The 24,570-nt window shown below is 39.8% G+C and overlaps 1 protein-coding gene across 7 annotated transcripts in view; it reads right to left on the reverse strand.

The window, feature by feature from the left end:
- Positions 1 to 24,570, reverse strand: part of ralgapa2 (Ral GTPase activating protein catalytic subunit alpha 2) — a 487,945-nt gene that overhangs the window by 419,993 nt on the left and 43,382 nt on the right. For all 7 annotated transcript variants that reach the window (XM_078230304.1, XM_078230302.1, XM_078230299.1 and 4 more), the window contains exons 2-3: positions 9,435 to 9,545; positions 4,592 to 4,641 (exon numbers count right to left, since the gene is read on the reverse strand). In XM_078230304.1, coding sequence (XP_078086430.1) covers positions 4,592 to 4,641; positions 9,435 to 9,545 — 161 coding nt within the window. The remainder of the gene's footprint in view (positions 1 to 4,591; positions 4,642 to 9,434; positions 9,546 to 24,570) is intronic.

The following is a 24,570-nucleotide window of genomic DNA, read 5'->3' on the forward strand; positions in this document are numbered from 1 at the left end:
ATGCCTTAAGAACTAGAGGCTGTAACACCAACATCGCCAAGCCTGTTCATTTTCAGATCTACGAACACAGCAAGTTGACCTCCAGGTAACACAACAATAAGCAACTAACTTTGTGATCTGCAGAAAGTCCATCCCTTCAAGGGAAGCCCGGAACAACTTTTGTATTTCAAAAATAAAATTGTAATTTTGAGGGCTTCCCATCAAGAACATATCTGGATTTTGACAAACTATCAGAAAATGTTTTGAAAGAATTTACTTTTTGAACAAAATTCCCTCAATTCAAATGGTGATCTCCGGTTGAGAAGACAGTACATCTCGCTCCTCTGTCAATGTTGGTCCTCAACTGGAGGTGCACCAGACCCACAATGTTTATTCTGCTTTCAAATTCTTTCCTTCCTTGCTATGGAAATCTACAGCTTCCAGTCAGTTCATTCATCCACCAATACAAGTGTCACTAGCACTAAAAACGTGTCTTTGCAAGCAAGATTAAAAAATCAAATCGTTGGACTTCATTGTGCAATAATGCATAACACCAATATGACCCAAGTTAAATAGTTAAGTAAATCAATACACAATAAAAATTTACAATAATCTGCAACATTTATTCTCTGTATAAAGCAATTCTATTTTCTTTGAATGGTCATTCTTCCCACCATTATGCAGCAACACAGGGCAAGGTGACTCTTCATATAAACTTTTCTTTATTTATATTTTGCTAAACAAACTGAAATTACTGCAGATGAAGCAAGACTGTCTTTTAATTAAACTGTATACAAAAGAATGCAAAACAACTCAGTGCATTTATACCACATCGACTGAAAGGAGTGAATTGTTCCTAAGTTTTCTTGGGGTTTGGTGAGCTGATTTACTTTTTTCGAGATCGGATCTTCTTGGTTTTCAAATCACTCGACGTCTGTTATGTCACGGCACCACAGATATGCATAGCACCATCCTGAGGTTCAGAGATCAGGCACTTGTAAACACGAAAGTTTATCAGCAATGGAAATTATTTTATTCACCATCATTGGGCAAGATGCTAACACTTGCCCCTTGGGAGAAAGTTCCAGCCTGGCCCTACTCCAAGGTGTGCCTTTGAACCTGAACTGTAGAAAACAGTTTTTCACGTCAGGTCCAACACAATCCATCAAGATCACTAGCATCAAATGCTACAATATTCAAGTTGGTACGTAAATGCACCATGTCCAGGAATATATTTTGCAACTATAAATACACCAGAGTTCAAATATTCCACATTAATAAGTTTTATTTGTTTCTAGTGAGATTTCATACTTTACATGGTTTTCTTAATTTACCGACGGATGTGAAATCTGAATAGAAATACAACTTGTATACATAGAAATCTTAGAAATCCTACAGCACAGAAAGAGGCCATTCGGCCCATCGAGTCTGCACCGACCACAATCCCACCCAGGCCCTACCCCCATATCCCTACATAGTTACCCACTAATCCCTCTAATCTACACATCCCAGGACACTAAGGGGCAATTTTAGCATGGCCAATCAACCTAACCCACACGTCTTTGGACTTTGGGAGGAAACCGGAGCACCCGGAGGAAACCCACGCAGACACAAGGAGAATGTGCAAACTCCACACAGACAGTGACCCAAACCGGGAATAGAACCCAGATCCCTGGAGCTGTGAAGCAGCAGTGCTAACCACTGTGCTACCGTGCCACCTCATACTTCTGAAGTAGTTTCTTGATGTACTCAGAAACAGCCCCTCCTCCAAAACCATTTCAGTTTGGGAACATGGGGTAAGCTTCTGAATTGCACACTTTACATCATGTAGTTATACCTGTCAGATTCCTAAAATAGTATTGTTTTTATTTTTCAGGGTCTAAATCGCAGCATCAGAAAGTTACATCAATCATGTGGGTTATTTCTTGCCTGACTGAAATGTCTTTTTCCACCAAAATAACACAAGGTCACATTATGTTGTGCAACAGTTTAAGAAGGGAACATCCAGGTTTAAAAAAAAACACTTGGTTGGAATGATACTTACCAAAGACAAAAAATAAAATGGCAATATTAAGTGTTGACAACTACAAAATTAACAAGTTCAGCATTTTCAAGCAAAATATAGCAAAAAGTTATTTGAATTGTGGGAAAACAATAGTTAGAAAGAATCGCAGTTGTTCAGAAAGAATCGCTGTAGTTCAGATGACTGAATCAAAATTAAATATCTGCATCACATGAACATTAATACTTACTTGCTTTATAACTAACAGGGATTAATAATTTTTCATTATTCAAAATAGTAAAAACACTTATCAGATGGAGATTAATAATGATAAACATCATGGGGTTAATGATAAGTCCACAAAGAAATAAAGCTCTAACTACGCTTTGACTCCAAGTAGCATGAATGTTTATGAATATTGTTTTGAATAATTGTCACATGTATTGGGATACAGTGAAAAGTATTGTTTCTTGAGCGCTCTACAGACAAAGCACACCATTCATAGAAAAGGAAAAGAGAGGGTGCAGAATGTAGTGTTACAGTCATAGCTAGGGTGCAGAGAAAGATCAACTTAATATAAGGTAGGTCCATTCACAAGTATGAAGGCAGCAGGGAAGAAGCTGTTATAAAGCAATGAAGGATGTTGCCTGGTATGGAAGGGCTTAGTTATGAGGAGAGATTGGGTAAACTGGGGTTGTTCTCACTGGAAAGACGGAGGATGAGGGGTGACCTAATAGAGGTGTATAACATTATGGTGACATTCACAAGGGGTCATAGGTTCACGTGTGTGGCGGGTGGTGGTGGCGGGTGGCGGTGGGGGGGGGGAAGGAGAGAGAGAGAGAGGTTTAACACGGATATCAGAAGGACGTATTTTGCGCAGAGGGTGGTGAAGGCGTGGAATGCGCTGCCGGGCAAGGTGGTGGAGGCGGACACATTGGGAACGTTTAAGACTTATCTAGATAGCCACATGAACGGAGTGGGAATGGAGGGATACAAAAGAATGGTCTAGTTTGGACCAGGGAGCGGCGCGGGCTTGGAGGGCCGAAGGGCCTGTTCCTGTGCTGTATTGTTCTTTGTTTTTTTGTTCTTTGAAATTAGCCTTTTAAGAAATCAATACAGCAAAAAACATTCAACACCAAGTCTGCTCTGTTTTTTTTTTAAACTTCATAAGCTACTTTACCCAATTCCACCTTCTGTATACTCTAATACTCTTCAAACTGCAATATTCCTCTTTTCAAACCATTTATTCGCTTGTCAAATATGCAGATGATACTTCTACCGTTGTAGCAAAAACACCAATTATCTATGTAAACAAGTATTTTCCAACATTTACTTCACTTTGTGATTAAGTTTGTGCACCCTCAAATAAAATTTCACCCAACACTGGAGGCAATCAAACTCTTTTACTGACATGTTGCAGGCCACAATCAGTTTACACCTCAACTATCTCCATTCCAGTGAAATTATCCCTAACCTCTCTCGTCTCTTTTCATAACACTCATCCCTGATAACATCCCAGTGCAGCCATCCTAACTTTACAAATGCACCATAAAAGGCATCCTTTCTGGTTGTATCACAACTTGGTATGGCTCCTGCTCTGTCCAAGACCGCAAGAAACTACAAAGGGTCGTGAACAAAGCCCAGTGCATCATGCAAACCAGCCTCCCATCCATTGACTCCATCTACACTTCCCACCGCCTCAGAAAGCAGCCAGCATATTCAAACATCCCATGCACCCCGGACATACTCTCTTCCACCTTCTTCTGTCGGGAAAAAAATACAAAAGTCTGAAAACACGTACAAACAAACGCAAGAACAGCTTCTTCCTGCTGTCATTAGACTTTTGAATGGTCCTATCATATTAAACTGGTCGTCTTCTTCACCCTACCTGTAACTGCAACATGTTCTGCACCCTATCCTTTTCCTTCTTCCCCTGTGCACTTTATGAACAGTATGTTTTGCCCGTATAGTGTGCAAGAAACAAAACTTCGCACTGTATCCATGTGACAATAATAAATCAAATTCGGCACTTTTTCCATTATGTTTATAAATTCCTACAATGGAACTCCTAAAACCACACACAACATCTTACATATATACTTATTAGTTACATCCTTAGACAATAACAGGTAAGGTAACATTAGGGGAGCGATGGCCTAGTGGTATTATCGTTAGACTATTAATCCAGGAACTCAGCAAATGTTCTGGGGGCCCGGGTTCAAATACTGCCATGGCAGATAGTAGAGTTTGAATTCAATAAAAAATATCTGGAATTAAGAATCTACTGATGACCATGAAACCATTGTCAATTGTCAGAAAAACCCATCTGGTTCACTAATGTCCTTTAGGGAAGGAAATCTGCTGTCCTTACCTGGTCTGGCCTACATGGCTCCGGAGCCACAGCAATGTGGTTGACTCTCAAATGGCCTAACAAGCCACTCAGTTCAAGGGCAATTAGGGATGGGCAATAAATGCTGACCAGCCAGCGACACCCATGTCTCATGAATGAATAATGGTCTATTAGATATACAAATAGATAAGTGACAGCAACAGACTACTCAATAGAAAGAACATTCTTATATACGTAGTGCACTGCAAAATAAGACTTACCTCAAATACAAAGAGAATGGAGTCCAGCTCCTCCCTCTGTGACTTATTCCCTAAAACCATCCCAGAAAAAAGAAATTTTAGTGATTTTTCCATTTTCAAGCAAAATATGCACAAGAGTCACTTGAATTGTGGTAAACATTTCAAATGTGATTAGAAAATATTACAGTACTTCAGATGACTCTGAAAATCAAAACATTATGTCTTCATCATATTAACATTAAGATTCATATTTGCTTTGTAACTAAGTTATTTCAATATACATTTAAAATAGTAAAAAAACTTCCCAGATGAAGAGATTCATAATGAAGATTATACAAATAATCGTTTAATAGTGAATAACTTGAGCATAGTTTAAAAAAATGGACACATCGAAGCTTTTTGTCTTGCACTCACCAGGACACTTTGCAAAAATACCAGCACAAGGAACAAACAACAATTTTTACTTAACGAGAAAAGAATGCTGATTGACAAGTGGACTTTGATTGGTAGAAGTGTTGCCAAGGAGAATGCCTCAACCAGAGTCCACTTGCCAACCAATCAGCACTCTCTTCCCCTTATACTGGTATTCTGGGGAAGTGGTCTGATGAGTGCAAGGCAAAAAGCTTCAACAACTCTTCCTTTTTCTTTTAAGTATAATGGAGCTTAATGATAAGTTCACAAAGGAATAAAGCTCCGAGTAGGCCATATTACTCTCAATGAAATGGCATAAATTTTTATTTAACTGTTTGAAACTTGGAAATTACTTCCATCTTACGTACAGCACTTCATACTGAGCTACAATCCACAACTGGCATGGCAACCTCTTCATGACACTAAATCTGCTTTTCCAAAAGCCTGTAAGAGTTTTAACAACACCAGGTTTCCAAAAGCCTGACAGACAAGAGGCACAGTGTTAAAATGATTGTGCATCACTCAAGCTTAAATTAGCAACAGGTTAAAAAAAATAAGGTCACCTTCCAGCAGTGAACCTTAGGAGGGCCAATATCAAATTCAAACAGAATTAAATTTCATTGCTTAAAAAAAGTACAATACTTAACAAGGAAAGTTGAAACCTATTGTTTTTTGAGAGCTCAAATGGATCCCATATTGTGAGTTCTCCTATTTGTTTAGCAAGTACGTCACACACTGGCATTGAATCCTGTACATCTCAATCAGACAACATATTTGGTGCTTTATTTGATATTAGCATTAGCTATTAGATTTGAAACTGAGTAGAAAGAATCAGTAACCTAGGTTTGAAACTTACCCAATACAAAACCCAATAAACTGGGATGAACTGCTTATGTATAAATATACAAAAAGAATGAAAAGTATTCAGAGGTATTGGCTCAATACAAAAACCAGGGTATGCACTTAAAAGGCAAAAGTTCCACTTGTGCGGTTAAAGAAACCTAGTCAACAAAGGTAAGAGTGTGTTACTCTAAAAGGAAAAGCTCATACATATGTATGAATTAAATACCAGAAACCCAGCAGACTGGCAGAACTATAGAAGGCACCAAATAGGTAGAAAGCGAACAAGTAAAGAACTGCTCGGGATTTCAAAGTTAACAGTAAAAGTAGTCAGCAAAGTTTTATGAAGGGCAAGTCATGTCTGATTAATCCAGTTGAATTTTTTGAGGAGGTCACTAGCATAGGCCTATGGTTATTATCTATACATACTTCTAACAGACATCAAACAAGACTCCGTACAATTAATTAACAAAGATGGAAGTGAATGGAATTGGGAAGTAATCAGACAATGTCTGTCTATATTTCTTTCTGATTTTCTGCTTCCAAACCATGTAATTTAGTGTGGCTCCAAGCTTTGTATCACCTGCAACCTTGGATATAAAATTCTCCTTTACTTTGTCGAAGTAATTTTGAAATTAGCGAAAAGCTGAAGGCCCAGATTCTTAGGGAACATCACTTGTCACATCCCACGAATCAGAAAATGTTCCATTTATCTGTCTTCCAAGTTTTTCTAGGTAAAACTGTGGCATATGGAGCTCGATTTGTAAAACATGAGGCTTTCCACTTTGGGTGTGCGAAATACAAAGTGCAGCATTTTCTTGATGGAAATATTCTAGGAACAAAGATTGTGCTCAGCTGAACATCACAAAATGATAATGCACAAGTAGAAAAACTAATTTAAAAGGCTAATGGAATATTGGCCCTCTTGAGATAAAGTGGGGAAGTCAAGCTTTAGTTATATAGTGCACTTTGGTCAGTCTCCAGCTGGCATATTGCATTCAGTTTTACCCACTGCACCTCGGAATAAGGCCTTCACTGGCTAGCCCAGCATTCATTGCCCATCCCTAATTACCCTTGAGAAGATGGTGAGCTGCTTTCTTGCGCCGCTGCAGTCCAAGTGGTGTAGGTACACCCGCAGTGCTGTTAGGGAGTGAATTCAAAGATTTTGACCTCCTGACAGCGAAAGAATGGGCAATATGTTTCTAAGTCAGGATGGTGAGTGGCTTGGAGGGGAACTTCCAGGTTGTGGTGTTCCCATGTATCTGCTGCACTTGTCCTTCTAGATGGGAACAGTCATGGGTTTGGAAGGTGCTGTCTAAACTGCCTTGGCGAGCTCCTGCAGTACTGCTACTGGACATCTGTGATGGAGGGCATGAATGCTTGTGGAAGGGAGACTGGATCTGTTTCAAGTCTATCCCATTTAGCACAGCGGTCGTATCACAATGGAAGGTACTCTCAATGTGAAGACTGGACTTTGCAGTGGTCAATCCTACAGATACTGTCATACAGAGATGCATCTGCATCAGGCAGGTTGAGGAGAAGATCAAGTATGCTTTTTCCTCTTGCTGGTTCCCTCACCACCTGCCGCAGACCCACTCTAGCAACTATGTCCCTTAGGATTTGACCAGCTCGCACATTAGTGGTGCTATCGAGCCACCCTTAATAATGGACACCGAAGACCCCACCCCAAGAGTACATTCTGCACACCTGCCACCATCTTATGTTTCCTCCAAGTGGTGTTTAATATGTAGGGGTAGATTGATTGATTAGCAATGGGTGGGATGGTTTGAGGTAATCAGCAGGAGGTCTCCTTGCCCATGTTTGACCTGATACCATGAGACTTCATGGGGTCCAGAGGCGATGTTGAAGACTTCCAGGGCAACTCCCTCAAATGTATACCACTTCACCACCACCTCTGCTGAGTATGTCCTGCCAGTGGGACATTGTCTATAAAGTACGATTCTATCAGTATGACTGTGTTTCTTAACTAGTCTGTGAGATAGCTCTCCTAATGTTGGCACAAATCACCAGATGTTAGTAAGGACGACTTTGGGTCGACAGGGGTTGGGTTTGCCAGGGTCATTTCTGGTGCCTATGTCGATGTCAGGTGATCTGCCTGTTGGCATTGAATGAGCTACAGCACTGATTCAGCAGAATGATAGGGCTAAAAGAATTAAATTACAATAATATATTGCATAATCTTGGCTTGTTTTCCTTGAGTTTAAAAGGTTGAGCAATGATCTTGTCAAGATGTCAAAAGTGGTAAAGGACAGAAAAGGCTACATAGACAAATTATTTCCTATGATTGGAAAAGCCAGAAGGAAGTGATATCTCAACAAATTAGCACTGAGCAACATGGAGTGTAATGAAGCAGCACGTTTCCCCACGCAAACAATCGTGGAAATCTGGAATTCCCTGCCCCAAAAAAGCTGTGGAGTTTTGCTCAACTGAAATGTTTAAAACTGAGACTGTAGATTTGTGTATTGTAAGGATTTCAAGGAATATGGAGTCAGGTGGATAAATGGAATTAAGGTACTGAACAGCCACAAATTCATTCTCAAGATGATCCAAGGCACAGCTTTGTTCCTATGTTCTTACATTCTAGCCAAATTTTCATCATAAGTTAGATTTTTTGCACTCTTTGAAATTTTTAACCTGCAAGTTTCTGTAAGTGCAAACCAATAACAGTATGATGAGGGCAACGTGATGCATGTCACCTTAGTGAACAAGGGGACCAACTCTGCCTCCTCAACTAATGAGATTTAAAAACTGAGAAAGGAACAGGAATGATGGAGATGGAAATAGGGTGAATTAGAGACAAATTAGGTACAAAAAGAGAACTTTTGAATGGAAAGACAGGCAGGAAGCAATTGGACTAAGGGAGGAAAAAAAAGAAAAGAAAACTTAAACATTAAAAATTTGAACTTTTTTTCAAATCTGGAAGAAGAATTGACTACATGCAAGAATGAGAGTGAATAATTTAAATTGTTCCAATTCTGGGTCAATAGTTTGATTCGCACTACATCCATAACAGTCACGTCAATAAAAAGCAAACAACACTCTGTTCCAAACACAACATTCTGTCATGAGTTTAATGCATAATTAAGGTGCAAGTCCGATAAATTCTTTAAAACGGGGGGGGGGGGGGGGGCGCCGCCAAGATGCCACCTATATGAAGCAAATGGCAGAGCAACATAAACCAACCACCAAGTTTGAGAGATTCACAACTTTCAGCATATCTCAATCTTCTAAACTTGCTGGCCAATTGGCACACCAATAACAGTATGCATCATTAACATTCCGTTCTTTTCTCAGCAAGTTCGAACCCAGTACTTTTCCTCAGACCATACATGGCCTTTAAGAGTGCACAGAGCATTGATACTCCATGGCAAGACTGCCAAAGCCAAGAACTTTGGAGCATAAACCAGAAGTATTCAAATCACTAAGGCACCAGTGCATAAATACATAAAGTTCAGTTAATATACTGTAAGTTGTTAATAGATTAAGTGTAGAGAATTAATCATTTAAGGGAAAGTGCATGACTGAGCAGTTAAGTACTTCTAAGCGAATATATATATATATGAAGGTGACAATTTACAGTCAACATTCTTACCTTTTTGTTTTAAACTACTTTCCAGTGTGAATAAATTTTCAAAGAATATAAAATAAATCTGAGAGTAGTTGGTTTCAAAGAATTGCTTCAGTTCACTTCTTTCCAAAATATCTGTAATATTAAAAAAAATACATAGTCACGTAGAAGCAAAATACATTGATTTTAAGAGCTTAAATGAGAAAAAACAAATTACAGGCTGATCGAGATGTGATAGGGCAATGGGCAGATGGAATTTAATGTAGTATCATGCAAGCAAACACAGAATGCCAAGCACATGCACATAATGCAAGGCTGTGCTTAAATCTCTTGTGTAGGAGAAAGACCTGGGTTTTATTGTACATGAACATCTGAGCATCTATAACCAGTTAAACAAAGGTTATTGAAAAAGCATTTAGAGTGTTGGGATGCACTGCCAGGGCAAATGAACACAAAACAACAAGAAAACAGAATAAGACCTTTGTGAGGATTCAGAATACTGTGTTCAGGATTGGCCCAGAGGTTCAAGGATGGACCACTAGATTAATAACTATTTGTCATAATAGACTTTATAAAAACAAAAGAAACATTTTAAAGGAAATTTGATCGAGATCTTTAAAAATTGTAAACATTACACACAATCCATTTGGTTAGGCTATTTGAGTTTAAAAGGTCAGCAAGGACAATGAACAGGAGTATAAGTGATATACATAGGGCACGATGTCAGGAACTGCTTCTTTTCACAGAGAGTCATTGATCAATGGAACATCTAAGAGAGCTGGATGAGCTCCTGAATGTTAACCAACATTGCTATATATCGAAGCAAAATGCATGTTAGGAGTACATATCTTTCAGGTACCATGGCTGCCTGGAAATTTGTTTGATCGCCTTCAAAAATCAGAAAGGTATTTTCCAAAGTTGCTTTTCCCAAATTGGCTTACTTTTCCTTTTTTTTGCCTCTCGTAAGAGATTGCATGATCAGCTGATTCCAAACAGCAGGGAGAGCTATATATATATAAAACCATATGGGACAGACTAAAGGGACAGTCTGCTCTCTCCCTGACCTTCATTTACATATGCTCATATGAAATATCTAAAGAATGCAAGGGTAGAAAATAATACATCTCATTCAAAAAAATAGGATGGGGATAAAACAGGAATTATGGAAAGAACCTTAAAATTGTAGTCAAATTAAAGTTCATATAATACAGTAAAACTAAAGATTTTAAAAACACAGGCTCATCAGGGACAATATGCTTGACTGATTCAAATTTATCAAAACATTCAGAAGTGTGGAGTGTGTTGTTTATGAGAATTTTCAGAAGTACAACAGGGCGCACAAGATTGTAAAAATTAAGCTATATGTGACATCCAAAGTAATGCAATTGGATGGCTAGGGCAATCTTTAGTAGAAGTAGAAAGTCGTAAATTGTTTTCCAGATTGATGTGAGATCCTGAAATTAAGCTGGGGGCTCTTCTGATGCAATGTCCTGTAAAGTACATTTCAATGTAAAGTTGTCCAAATTCAGGAAATAGAACAGTGAAAAGAAGTTTACCCCAACCAGTCAGATGCTTAGCTTAGAGAGTTATTTTGTGATAAAGATACTTTAAAGATCCATGTATTTGTAAGGTAGTAAAGGCCGCAAAAAATTGCAAATAGCATTCTGGATTTTCTACATAGGACACCAAATTTGTACAGAACATTGGTTAAGCCACAGTTGAATTATTGCATTTCTGTTACAGGAAGGATTTTAGACCATTAAAAGGAGAAGTGGAAGTTCCCACCAGAAGGAAGGTTGAAGGTAATCATTACAACAGACAGGTTAGGTTAAAATGGACAAAATAGTGGCTTTTAAAATTAGAAAATATTTTAAAAGATTAATTTGTGCTTCCACGAGTTTGTGAATCTGTAACAAGTGGGCATAGACTCAATGATCAATATAAGAACGCAGGGAAAGTTATAGGAAATGCTTTCTTACTGAAGATTACAATATGCAAATCTTTATAACTGTATTAACGCTATGACATCAATTGAAAATGAATACAAGAGGATGCTGCAATGTGCAGAAAAATAAGCCTAGATCACCCCATCATAGGAGCTGGTAAAGACAAAATGCTACTGCAATTTCTGTAAATCTACACATAGCTAGATGCCTTCAGGGTAGATCAGATCCTCAAAAATGTTGATGATGCAAATGCAACTTCACATCACTGGTGGGAAAAAGCTAAGAGATCTGCCACAAAACCTTAACTATCAATTAGCATAGCATGAAACTCAATGACGCCATTAATAAGGTTTCATATGCAGCATATTGTGCAAGTTTAATTATAAATTCATAGAACAATTTTGTTTAAAAGGGGCCATTAATAATGGCTTGAAATCTTATACAACACTGCATTGTTAAATTATGCAGAATGGTTCTTAACTTTTATAAGTTTTGGGCATCTCACACCAACATATGTAAAGACCATAAGTAATATAGTCCTGGTCTCCTTGCCACATTTTCTTGCATCCTCCTAGCTAGTTAACCTTTTGAAGAAATGATTTTCACTGGTTAAGAATTGTGTAAATACAAATGCTCTGGCCCACATTCATGTCCGTGATATTCATAAACAAAGCCATCACCATTCACTTGTATACTGTTGATGCAGTTTTTAAAACTTTGGTCCTGTTATAGACCAGTCTTAGGGGGAGGACAGGGATAGCTCAGGGTGATGCCTTCCCATTCATTTTGTTACATATTCCACCATAAGTTTATATGGCATACCGCAATCGTCATAAAGTTGGGGACCGCTTGCAATGCTGTTACTTGAATCATAACATCTAGATCTATCGGTGTTTGCAGTTTGAGCTGTGTGCAAACTCATGGAAACACTGATTAAACTTTACACCCAAACAGCTATGAAAAACAAACACCTGTACACTCCTGACCTACCTATTCAGTATGCTGCAGAGTTTAAGGTGGCAATAGAATCAAAGTATTTTCCGCAAACATGCCCATTGGGAACAATTAGGAAACTAACCAAAATGTTACTGTCCCTCTGGAATATTTTGAAATGAAGTGTGCAACATTTCCAGAGCCATGTGACCTGTATTCTCTTTACATACAATAAGCAGGTACACAATGGGATAAAACTCGGCATTTTAATGGGGAAAGCAAAAAGGGCATTTATATGTACTAGATCTAATATTTAGAGGATAATCTTGCATTTTTAATTACATAATTTCTGTAATCCTAAATGCAACATTTTACCATCATTTAAGTACAAATGTGTTTTTCTAATGAACAAAGTATTGCGAAATACATTTTTGTACAATACATTGCTTTGTGTAATTGTCACATTTTTGAATCAAGCGTAGAAGTATTCTAAAGTATGCGTCAGAATCACATTGTCACATCAGAAATATTATAATTTGTCTGACCTTCCCACATAAAAACTAGACACAAATTCTGTGCCTAGAAAATCCACCGACTGTGCCAAGTGTCAATAAAAGAAAAATAAATTGGACCAGGCTACAATGATGAATCATAAATTAAAGAGACTAGCATGTAATACCCTTAATTAACCTGACCCAATTAATGGTTCTTCATTTCTTGAAGTGATTAATTATTGACTGCTTGAAAGGACAAATTAGTAGGTATCTACTGTGATGCTGCACATTGGGAATGAAGATCAAGTGCAACCCCCAGATGATTCGTGGCAGGTGGTGGGGATAACTGAATAAAGCAGACAAATTTCAGCACACATTTTACAGTCATATATTCTGAATGTATTATTTATAGTTAGGTAGCAATTTGGGCTGTCCAAAGAGGCAGTGGGATCCAGAGCACAGGATTTACTGCATTGCTGCTGCTTTCTCTCATCATCAACATGTTGGGACTCAAAGCGTGATGCAGATTAATGGTCAAGTTGTCACCATTCAAACAATTGGTAGCAAACTTCATCCAGTCATTAAGGTCAATACGACCCACACTTCGAGAAGAGTTTCAGTGCGTCTTTGAAGCATTTTCTTCAGTGTCGCAATACTTGATACCAAGCCATGTTAGGCCATTTTAGGTCAGGTGACAAAAATCTTGGTCAAAGAGGTAAGTTTTAAAGAATTTAAAAGGTGGTGAGGGAGATTGAAAGGCAAATAGGTTTAAGTATGGAATTCCACAGCTTTGGACAAGGTGGCTGAAAGTAAGTTTGAATGCAGGCATCAGAGTTTTCGATCAGCTCAAGTTTACAGAGAATGCAAAGATAGGAGGCTGGCCAGGAAAATATAAATAGTCTGCAGGTAACAAAGGCATGGGATCTGGGTTTCAACAACAAATGAGCAGAGGAGTTGGTTATGTTAGCAGGTGCAAGCAAACAGTCTTGATGAATGTTTGACCACTACTCCATTAGGAGCAAGCAGAACTTTAACAGACAATGAGAGTCCACTATTGCACTTTACCCCAATTACATTGTTTGTGTGTATTTTAGATGTACTCAATGTCCAAGTAATCCACTAGGAGAATAAAGCCACAAGTTTCCACAGTTTTAAACAGACAAAATGAACTTTCCTATACAAAGTCAGGAAAGTAGAACAATTTACACTATATCTTATACTCTAATATTCAGAATTAATATTAACAGAAAAACTACATTTGAACATACCACGCTGCACATTAAATGGCAGATGTGACCAAGACAAATCCCACGGATTTCTCAATGACCCACTCAGATGTCAATGACCACAGTCAGAAAATCGCTCTCCTTCATGAGGGATTTTACCTTTTCACTTTCAAAAATCTATTTCCTTAAAAACCTCTGACTTGAACTGCCTCAGGACTATACGCCTCCTTATGGTCCAATCTTATTTCCTCAGACTGTGTTCCACAGGATTCACAAAGCAACACTCCCACCCTACTCACCAGCACAATTCCAACTCTTTCGCAGACCACTATCTTCACGAAACAGGCACTGCTCTGGATTTCTCAAAATTCCGGTGCCCCGGTTGCAATCTGCGATAAACAGCTCCCAGGGCTTCTCGGAGCCCCAACTGCCTGATAACACACTAGTGACCTTCCACCTTCTCAGTTCCCCAAAATGAATTTTGAGCCCCAACTACCTGGAGTTTGCACATAACAGCACCTTTTTGGTATCTAGCCTCTGCCTGTGCTGCAAGATATCTCAGCACAAACACACAAATTGAAACCGGAGAACCTTCAGCTCTATTCACCTACATGACGATATAGCTTGCTCTGGTATATCCTCAAACTGACCTCCAAGCCAATTATCCACCCTTTACAATTTCTCCAGCTAAGTAAGCCCGCCTGTTATTTTATTGTTCCATCTCTTCTAGCTGCTAACCTCTGAAGTCAACATAATCCCAAACGTTTAAGTGCAATAGACTCTAAGCTGTTTGTTACATTTATCCCATTTTCTACCATTAAACTTAAATCTTCCCTGAACTAAACATTAACTCTAAAATAGTAACATGAAGCATGAACCAGACATTCATCACACCACATAAATGTGGCAGGCAGGCTCCAATCCAACTCCCAACCAGACAGAAATCACACAGTGCGAAACACACTCCAGGAAACCATCCCATTTGTTTTTTCTAAGCAAGGTTACAGAAAGCTGCCAGCAACTGTGATAATGCACTAACATGAGTCAACTTCAGGAGCAGTGGAGAGATTATTGGAGACATTCTAAAAATCAAAAGCATCTGCAGTTACCTACAGAACTCAAAAATAATACATCAATATAATGTGAATAGAAATCCTAAAGTGTACTCCTGTAGGTGCTGTACGTAAATCAGCAACATACAATATGTTACCTGGAAACAATTGACAAAGACACAAACCAATGCAAAATACAAAAGACCTACCATGACTTTGATATTGTTCGTAACAATTTGCACTTATAAAGTGCCTTTAAAAGTGTTTTAGGCTTCAGAGAGATCTGATCGGATGTAAGTGAAAATCACAAAGGGGATATTAGGAAACCCAAAGCTGTGTCAAGAGTTGAGTTTTAAGAACAGTTTTAAAGGGCAAGGTGAACAGAAGGTTTAAGTAGGGATGAAATTTAATGGGACGAATGGAATCAGGGATGCAATAACAGAAGGCCAGAGGCAGACGATCAAGCTTCTGAAGGGACTGCTGGATTTACAGAAGTTAAAGAGATAGATAGGAACATGGCCCTGGAGGGATTTAAATAGGAGGATCGGAATTTTAAAATTGGGGTACCTAGACACAAATGTCAGGAATAATAGAGGAGCAGGACCTGGTGTGGGGAAAAGTACATGCAGCAGAGTTTTGAATAAGTTGAAGTGTACAGCAAGTGGAGAATGGAAGACCAGCCAGAAGAACCTTGGAACAGTTGATTCTGGAAGTGGCAATGGGAAGGTTGAGGATTTCAATGACAATGTGGACTGAGGGAGGAGGAAAAAGCCAAGGATATGGAAATAAGTTTATTTGTGTCACAAGTAGGCTTACATTAACACTGCAATGAAGCTACTGTGAAAATCCCCTAGTCACCACACTCTGGTGCCTGTTCGGGTACACAAAGGGAGAATTTAGCATGGCCAATGCACCTAAGCAGCACGTCTTTCAGACTGTGGGAGGAAACTGGAGCCCACAGAGGAAACTCATGCAGACACAGGAGAACGTGCAGACACCACATAGACAATTACCCTAGCCAGGAGTCGAACCCGAGTCCCTGGCGCTGTAAGGCAGTAGTGAACTCTTCCACCATACCACCGTGCAGCCCCAGAGCTAGAATAGCCCTTGTGATGCAAATAGATAGCCCGAGATGCAAATAATATGGAGTCAGAGGTTCAGCCGGGGGTCAAATAGCATGCCTAGCTTACAGTCATTGTGATTTTAAATCTTTAACTGCAGATCACAAAATGGAATTATATCTCTCAGCCAATAGAAAAAAGGGAATCTGCAGCTTTTGGAGAGATATTTGATACATGTTCATCATATGCCCTTAGAGTAAAGGGAGCGATTCACAGTATCCAGCAAGAAGCAGTAACATTTGCTTGTGCAATGTCCTGAAAACACAAATATTCCACAGGGCAATACTAAAAGAAAAAATTAACACCAAACAGGAGTAAAACAAGAACAATTCTGAACTCTGCACTAGAAGCTAGTTGTTTTTGATGACAACAGGTGTGACATACAAGTATAACCAGGGCATAGGCGAGGGTAACATTGTCTTGGATGACCTGGAGTTTGTGCCTAGGTGTGTAGTAATGAACAGCAGATGAGGAGACTTTGTGAGACAGCGTAAATAGAAATTCAGACAGGATGGAGTGAGCAATATTTTACAGGTGTAAAATAACTGAACTTGCCTTAGATTGCATACGCATGCAAACTGCAAGGAAAGATGTATACAGCTAATTGGATCATTTAAGTAACAGCTCGAAAATCGTGGTCAGACTCCAAAGTCCGTCTGCACTAAGAGGTCAAGGTCCAACTTGCAGTCAGAAAATTAGGCTTGCCTAATGGTTGGAGTGCTATACTTAACCAGTGGGCAGATACCTGGTGCCAGCTTTTGATTAGTGGTTTGGGGCCTGCTTCGAACTTTCTGTAGTGAATTCCTTGGTTATAATTTTCAAGCTTGCACCAGATATTTCTCTCACACTTTGGCACCAAAGTAATGTGATCTAAATGCAGTCTATATTTGGACACTGTTACTATAACTTTCTAATTGAAAATAACATGTACCCTTTCCTAGCCTTCTGTTAACAGAGTCATGCTCCAGATCGCAAGTATATGGTTGCAATTAATGAATCAACTTTGTTTTTTAAAAAAGGAAATTAATAGCAGGAATTAGTTTTAAGTAAAACAGATATTAAGGATCTACATAGTATTTACAGTAGAGGAACAGGCCATTCCACCCTACCGCTCTATGCCAGTGTTTATGTTCCACACAAGCTGCCTCCCACCATCTTCATCCATTCCAATCAGCATATCCTTTCATTCTTTTAACCCTCATGTACTTATTAAGCTCTCTCAAATACACTACTACTGTAGTACAATCATTGTACTATCAACTATCTCACCACTTTCTAGATAGGGGTTTTTACTAATTTCCTTATTGGATTAATTAGAGACTACCTTATATTTCATAGAAATCATAGAAACCCTACAGTGCAGAAGGAGGCCATTCGGCCCATCGAGTCTGCACTGACCACAATCCCACCCAGGCCCTACCCCCACATATTTTACCCACTAATCCCTCTAACCTATGCATCTCAGGACTCTAAGGGGCAATTTTTAACCTGGCCAATCAACCTAACCCGCACATCTTTGGACTGTGGGAGGAAACCGGAGCACCCGGAGGAAACCCACGCAGACACGAGGAGAATGTGCAAACTCCACACAGACAGTGACCCGAGCCGGGAATCGAACCCGGGACCCTGGAGCTGTGAAGCAGCAGTGCTAACCACTGTGCTACCGTGCCGCTAATTCTGTCTCCCCAGCAAAAAAACCTTCCAAGTCTACATTATCAAATCCTCTCAATCTATGAGGTCACCTCTTAAGTCTTAGCTTCTCTCGGGTAACAGCCACTTCAATTGTTGCCCATTAGGGCGGCACAGTAGTTAGCATTGCTGCCTCACAGCGCCAGGGGCCTGGGTTTAATTCCAGCCTTTGATGTGAAGTTTGTATGCTCTACCAGTGTCTGCATGTGTCTCCTCCGAGTGCTTTGGTTTCTTGCCATAGTCCAAAGATGTGTAGGTTAGGTGCATTGGCCATGCTAAATTGCCCCTTAATGCCCAAGATGTACAGGTTAGGTGCATTAGCGGGGTAAATATGTGGGATTACAGGGATAGGACAGTGGGTGGGTGGGTAGGGTGCTCTGTTGGAGAGTCAATGGGCCAAATGGCCTCTTTCTTCACTGTAGGGATTCTAGGACTAGGTATAATCCCTTGGTTCTGCTTTCATCCTTGAAAATCTTTCCTGCATTTACATCAGTGCCTCTAACATCCTTTGCTGTAAATATAAAAGACCAGAACTGCTCTCCATAATCAAAACGTGGCCGAATCAAACTCTAACATAACTGCCACCTTTCAAATCTAACCCTCCAGAAATGAAATTCCCTTTGTTTTTTTTAAAAACTAAACGGCCTTATGAACCTGCAGGCTACTTGTGATCTCTGTATCTACAAAACTAAATCCCGGTGCTTTGCTGCCCTATTTTGGTATTTATTTTTCAAAGAGCACGTGGTCTTATTCTTCTCACCAAATTGTGCCACCTCACACTTGCCTATCTTGAAATTTATTTGCCAATTCCACAAACATTGATAGAATCATAGAATCTATCAATTCTATGATAGATAGCAGGAGGCCATTGAGTCTGCACCGCCGCAATCCCACCTAGGTCCTACCCCCATAACCCCATGCATTTACCCTAGCTAGTCCCCCTGACACTGGGGCAATTTAGCATAGCCAATCCACCCAACCCGCACATCTTTGGACTGTGGAAGGAAACCAAAGCACCTGGAGGAAACCCACGCAGACACGGGGAGAACATGCAAACTCCACACAGACAGTGACCCAAGCCAGGAATCAAACTTGGGTCCCTGACACTGTGAGGCAGCAGTGCTAACCACTGTGCCATCTTCTGCAAGTTTATTAATGGTTTCCTGTATTTTGTTGCAGTGTTCTTCTGCACTAACTGTACCCTCTAATTTGGTGCAATCTGCAAATTTTGATCTTGCTTCATTGGATTCCTGAGTCCAAATAGTTTAAGTAAATGGAGACCAATAGTGGTCCCACAAAAGTTCTGGAACACTACTTCACTCATCGCTCAGTTTCAACTTAACCTATTAACATTCATATTAAGTGCCATGGAAAATTTTATTACGTATTATACAAAGTTGCTGTTGCTATTGTAATAGTTTGAGGTAAAGCTGTGGGGAGATTTGTAAACAAATTTACAGTAAAGAACTGCTGCTCGTGGGGTCGTGAGCCTGTGAAACCGGGGCAGCATGGTGGCACAGTGGTTAGCATTGCTGTCTCACATCTCCAGGGACCTGGGTTCGATTCCTGGCTTGGGTCACTGTCTGTGTGGAGTTTGGACGTTCTCCCCGTGTCTGCGTGGGTTTCCTCCGAGTGCTCCGGTTTCCTCCCACAGTCCAAAGATGTGTGGGTTAGGTGGATTGGCCATGTTAAATTGCCAGAGTGTCCCAGGGTGCATTGATTAGAGGGATTAGCAAGGTGAATATGTGGGGTTGAGGGGATGGAGGCTGGGTGAGATTGTTGTCAGTGCAGACTCAATGGATTGAATGGCCTCCTTCTGCACTGTAGAGTTTCTATAAATGGCAAAATCACAAACAAGCAACAAACATTCAATGCAAAAAGATTTACAAGATTGCTACTAGAACTGAGATAACTATCAGGGAAGGCTGAATGGGCTGGGGCTCTTTTCTATAAAATTGAGAATGCTGATAGGTGACCTGATAGAGGTCTTTAGAAAGATGTTTTGATATTTGCCGAGTATCCTCAGGTCTGTCCTCACAATTATAGCCTATTCTCTGATATCTCTTAACAATGTTGACAAAGAGGAACAACACACCAGAGGTACATTTCAAGCAAAGTAAATGTCAGCATGTTGTGTTGAGTAAGATAAGACCAAAACCTGAACAGAACCACATCCTGAAGGTGAATTGCAGAACAGGATGAAGTGATCAAGTGTATTAAAAACATCAGAGAGGTCAAGGATATTGAGGAGAGACAGGGAGCTACGGTCAGTGCCAGACAGAAATGTCATTTGTGACTTTGACTAGCATGGTTTCAGCAGATTGGAGATACTCAGATAAGGAAAGACTCAGATAATGAGTGATAAGAAGAGATAATAAAGAGCATTGCTGCAAAGCATTCCAAAAGTTGGGAGAGGAAGAAAAGGTTTGAGACGGAATAATGACCGAGGTAGCAGTGGGGTTTAAGAGTGAATTTCTTGAGAGGAGCGGTAAAAGATGTTTAAGTAGTGCCAGGGGGGGGAGAAGAGAGAGAGAGAGAGAGAGAGAGAGAGAGAGAGAGAGCGAGAGAGAGGAAGAGAGCCAGTATCAGTCAAGAGAAGTGGATGTGACCATGCGATAAAGCCAAGTTGGGTGGTCACACGCTCTATTAAAAGATGATCCACAGAGCAGCTGATGGGTTTCATTATCAAGGGCATATAAGAATTGAAGGGGAAGATGTGGGAGAAACTAAAAAGAATAAGTGTGGTTCCATGGCAGGCAGATGGGAAGCAGCCAGAAGAGGCTGAATACTAGTCAATAATACTAATAGTAGGCTTGAATAAAGATAAGCTACAACCAAACAGCCCAACTTTCAAATACTGCCCCTTCAATATCTGTATTTGCATCTATGTTAATACGACTCCTTACATTTCAGATTGCCTATAAACAATTTCCTTTTGGGTTACATCTGAGAGAAGAATAGTAGAAAAACTGACCTACAATGAACAATTATAAACAGGAGTGACACAGGACAAGGATACAAGTTACCAATATAGTTAAAGTAATATTCGATGTGCTGGAATGGACCACTCTGTTTAGGGAAAATACAATATAGTGTAGCACTGCTGGAAGAGACCTGCATAACATTGGCCATAAAAGGAAAATCTTTAAATCCCCATCCCATGCACCTGTCCACCACGGTCCCCACTTGCACCAGTCTTTGCCCACCAGATCAACCTGACAAACCATCAAAAACTGCAGACATACAAAAATTGCAATTGTAATTGGTTTTCATCCAAACTTGGGGGCAAGAAGTCACGGTCAATTACTGTCACAATCTCATCCATGTTCCACAGCACATTTCTAGTACACAGTGAACCAGGAGAAAATACTTGTAACCAAACTAAAAATTTACTGACACTCTGGCACAACCTTGTTGAGGAGAAATCATTTGAGACTGTTAAAAAAGGCTTATAATATTTTGTAAAATAATATTCCACAAAGACATTAAGACAACCACCTTGATTCAACAAGATTTTCTTGAAGTCAATGATGAAATGAACACAAGTAATACATGCAAATTGATAAAAAATGTTAAAACATTCATTTAGTGTCGTACTAGGATGAACAGAATGGGAATAGAGGGATATGGTCCCAGGAAGGGTAGGGGATTTTAGTTCAGACGGGCAGCATGGTCGGTGCAGGCTTGGAGGACTGAAGGGCCTGTTCCTGTGCTGTAATTTTCTTTGTTCTCTTATCTATTATTCCATTTTAAAGTCAAAAGGCAAGGTTGTCGATTTTGTCATTTTCTAATTAACTGAACTACATTCATAACATTAGGTATATATTCAAGTACTTTCTGAATTTAAAAAAACTAAAAAATTTTTTATTATAACACTTCTACAAACTAAGTTTCAGCTTTCAAAGAAAAAGTGCTTCTTCATGCTAGCTTAATATCAGTAGAAGAGTATACTTTTTTAAAAATGGTACCTTTCAGTACTTTAACTCTAATTAAAAAAGCCAATTCAAATCAAGTCCAATCATGGTTCCAACATGAAGGGCAAACAAGATCCAAGCTGACAAGACAAGACATTGCATCCCATCTTGGCTCGAACAAGATCCAAGCTGACAGGATGAGGAATTGCATCCCATTCCCAGGCTCAATCTAATGCTTCATCTTAGCCGATGGTCCGATTGCAGCAGGGAACGTGTAGATCGACCAATGATTAATAGATCACTTTCATCACATTCATTGCTAATTTGGTTCAAAAAGGTCTATAAATGGGTGTTTTTTTCCTTTTATGAATATTGGAGTAGAATTCCAGACTTGCACTTTCAATTAAGCCCCATTAAAGTGCTACAATTGTAAAAGAGATGAACAGTATTTTAGCTCAATTAGTAATGGGCCCCTGGAGGTTTAGCTCCGCAGTTCTGTTCTGCAAAATCATGCAAGAATGCAGAACCTGTGACATGAGCTTTGATCACCTTCAACTAAATCCACTAAGCTGATCAATTCCATCATATTGACTGAAGCACACGTTATCAAAACTCAGTGCTTCCCTATTAGCTGAAACTGGGGACATGGCAATGGAGAAAGAGAACAATTGATGCTGAAGGCAGTCTCAACTGGAAAACAGTTCAAGCGCGCAAGATCTCAAAATCAAGGACGGACAAGTTACAAAAAGATAAAGGAAAAACTTTTAAATAGCTGAGCTTTTCAAAAATATTACTGAGGAATGGAAAGTGAGAGACATGAAATAAAATCCAAGTACTATAAATAAAAATCAACATTTAAAAAGGCAAGAGGAGGCAAACAGACATTGGCATAAATACTCTCCTCTGTGAAATGGGAATGTTTTTTTCTTTTTCAGATGCTAAAAGATGAACTACCTTCAGGTTTTCTTTTCAACCTTTAAGTGAAAAAACTGGTTTCTGGATCTAAAATAATGGTGGGACACAATCTGCATTCAGAACTAGCAGTTAGTCCCAATGCCTCGAACAAAGTTCTGGTTGTCATTTGGAAATGTCGAGCACACCATAAATCAGATTTTAGCATTAAAAATAAATACTGCATGTAAGTTAATTAACAACAGATTTTCTCCAAATAACACTTCATTTGCCAACATCCCAGGATACCAATGCCCTTGTGAGAAGGCAATATACAAACGGGCATAATCCCATCATTTAATGGGTTAAATAAAAACCTCAAAGATAGAAGGAAAGGTTTCCACTAAAAAGTATTTTAAAGCAGCTGCGAATAAGTGGCAATGTAATGCAACAATTATCTTTAACTGGACTACAGTATGGTAACTCAACTGTTGTTGCCCTATTTACCTTTGCTAAAACTTCCTCGAACACTCAAAGATCAAGTATATTAAGACATTAAGTAAATTTGCTATTCAATCAGATCAGGCAACTGGCACAAAACTTGAAATCAAGTTGATACTTGAAATTTCCCACACAAAAATCTCGACTACAACACTTTCCACCTTTGGGAACAAATTGGATGATGGATGGATGGATGGATGGATGGATGGGGGGGGGGGGGGGGGGGGGGGGGGGGGGTGTTTAAAATGGAGCTTGGACTCGCTCCGCTTGTTAGGCTACAGCTGGAGCACTGTGTGCAGTTCTGGTCACCATACTATAGGAAAGATGTGATTGCACTAGAAATGGTGCAGAGGTATTGCCTGGGCTGGAGCGTTTCAGCTATGAGGAGAGGCTAGGGTTGTTTTCCCTTGAACAGAGAAGGCTGACAGGGGACCTCATCAAAGTGTGCAAAATTATGAGGATATAGATAGGAAGAAACTTTTCCCCTTAGTGGAAGGGTCAATAACCAGGGGGCATAGATTTAAGATAAGGAGCAGGAGATTTAGAGGGGATTTGAGGAAAATCTTTTTCACCCTGAGGGTGGTGGGAATCTAAAACTCACTGCTTGAAAGGGTGGTAGAGACAGGAACACACAACATTTAGGAAGCACTTGAAACACCATAGCATGCAAGACTACAGACCAAGTGCTGGAAAATGGGATTAGATAGTTGCTTGAAGGGTCTCTTTTTATGCTGTAAACTTCTACGACCCTGTGCTCACTAGTGCACTCTTGCACATTCTTGCACTCCCCTCACTTCCAATTTTAAATCACAAGCAGTAAGTACATCTAACCCAAGTTGACAGGATCTTCTTTAAACATATAGATCAGGCTCTGATGATGTCAGAAGCTAATGAGATAGCCCAAGGCCTGAACAAGGGTGCAGTTGTGGCTTCTCTGCTAAGATCGGCAGCCAAGGCTAGATTACTTTTGTACTTTATTATGGAACCTTTGGAAACCCCTGCCCCTCAGTCTGACATTCCTTGCCACTCCCATCCGAAGTTAAAATTAATCCCAATGGGTTCACAACTTCATAATTTCTGAAGAATGATGGATGGACTTTGTTCCATTAGAAGACCGTACAGGTCTGCTTCCAGTGAGCTGAGTAAGAGTTTTAACAACACCAGGTTAAAGTCCAACAGGTTTATTTGGTAGCAAATGCCATTAGCTTTCGGAGCGCTGCTCCTTCGTCAGATGGAGTGGATATCCACTCCAGCTCTGCTCCTTCGTCAGATGGAGTGGATATCCACTCCAGCTGACGAAGGAGCAGCGCTCCAAAAGCTAATGGCATTTGCTACCAAATAAACCTGTTGGACTTTAACCTGGTGTTGTTAAAACTCTTACTGTGTTTACCCC

Source organism: Mustelus asterias, chromosome 15 (genome assembly GCF_964213995.1).
Source record: "Mustelus asterias chromosome 15, sMusAst1.hap1.1, whole genome shotgun sequence".
Taxonomy (NCBI): domain Eukaryota; kingdom Metazoa; phylum Chordata; class Chondrichthyes; order Carcharhiniformes; family Triakidae; genus Mustelus; species Mustelus asterias.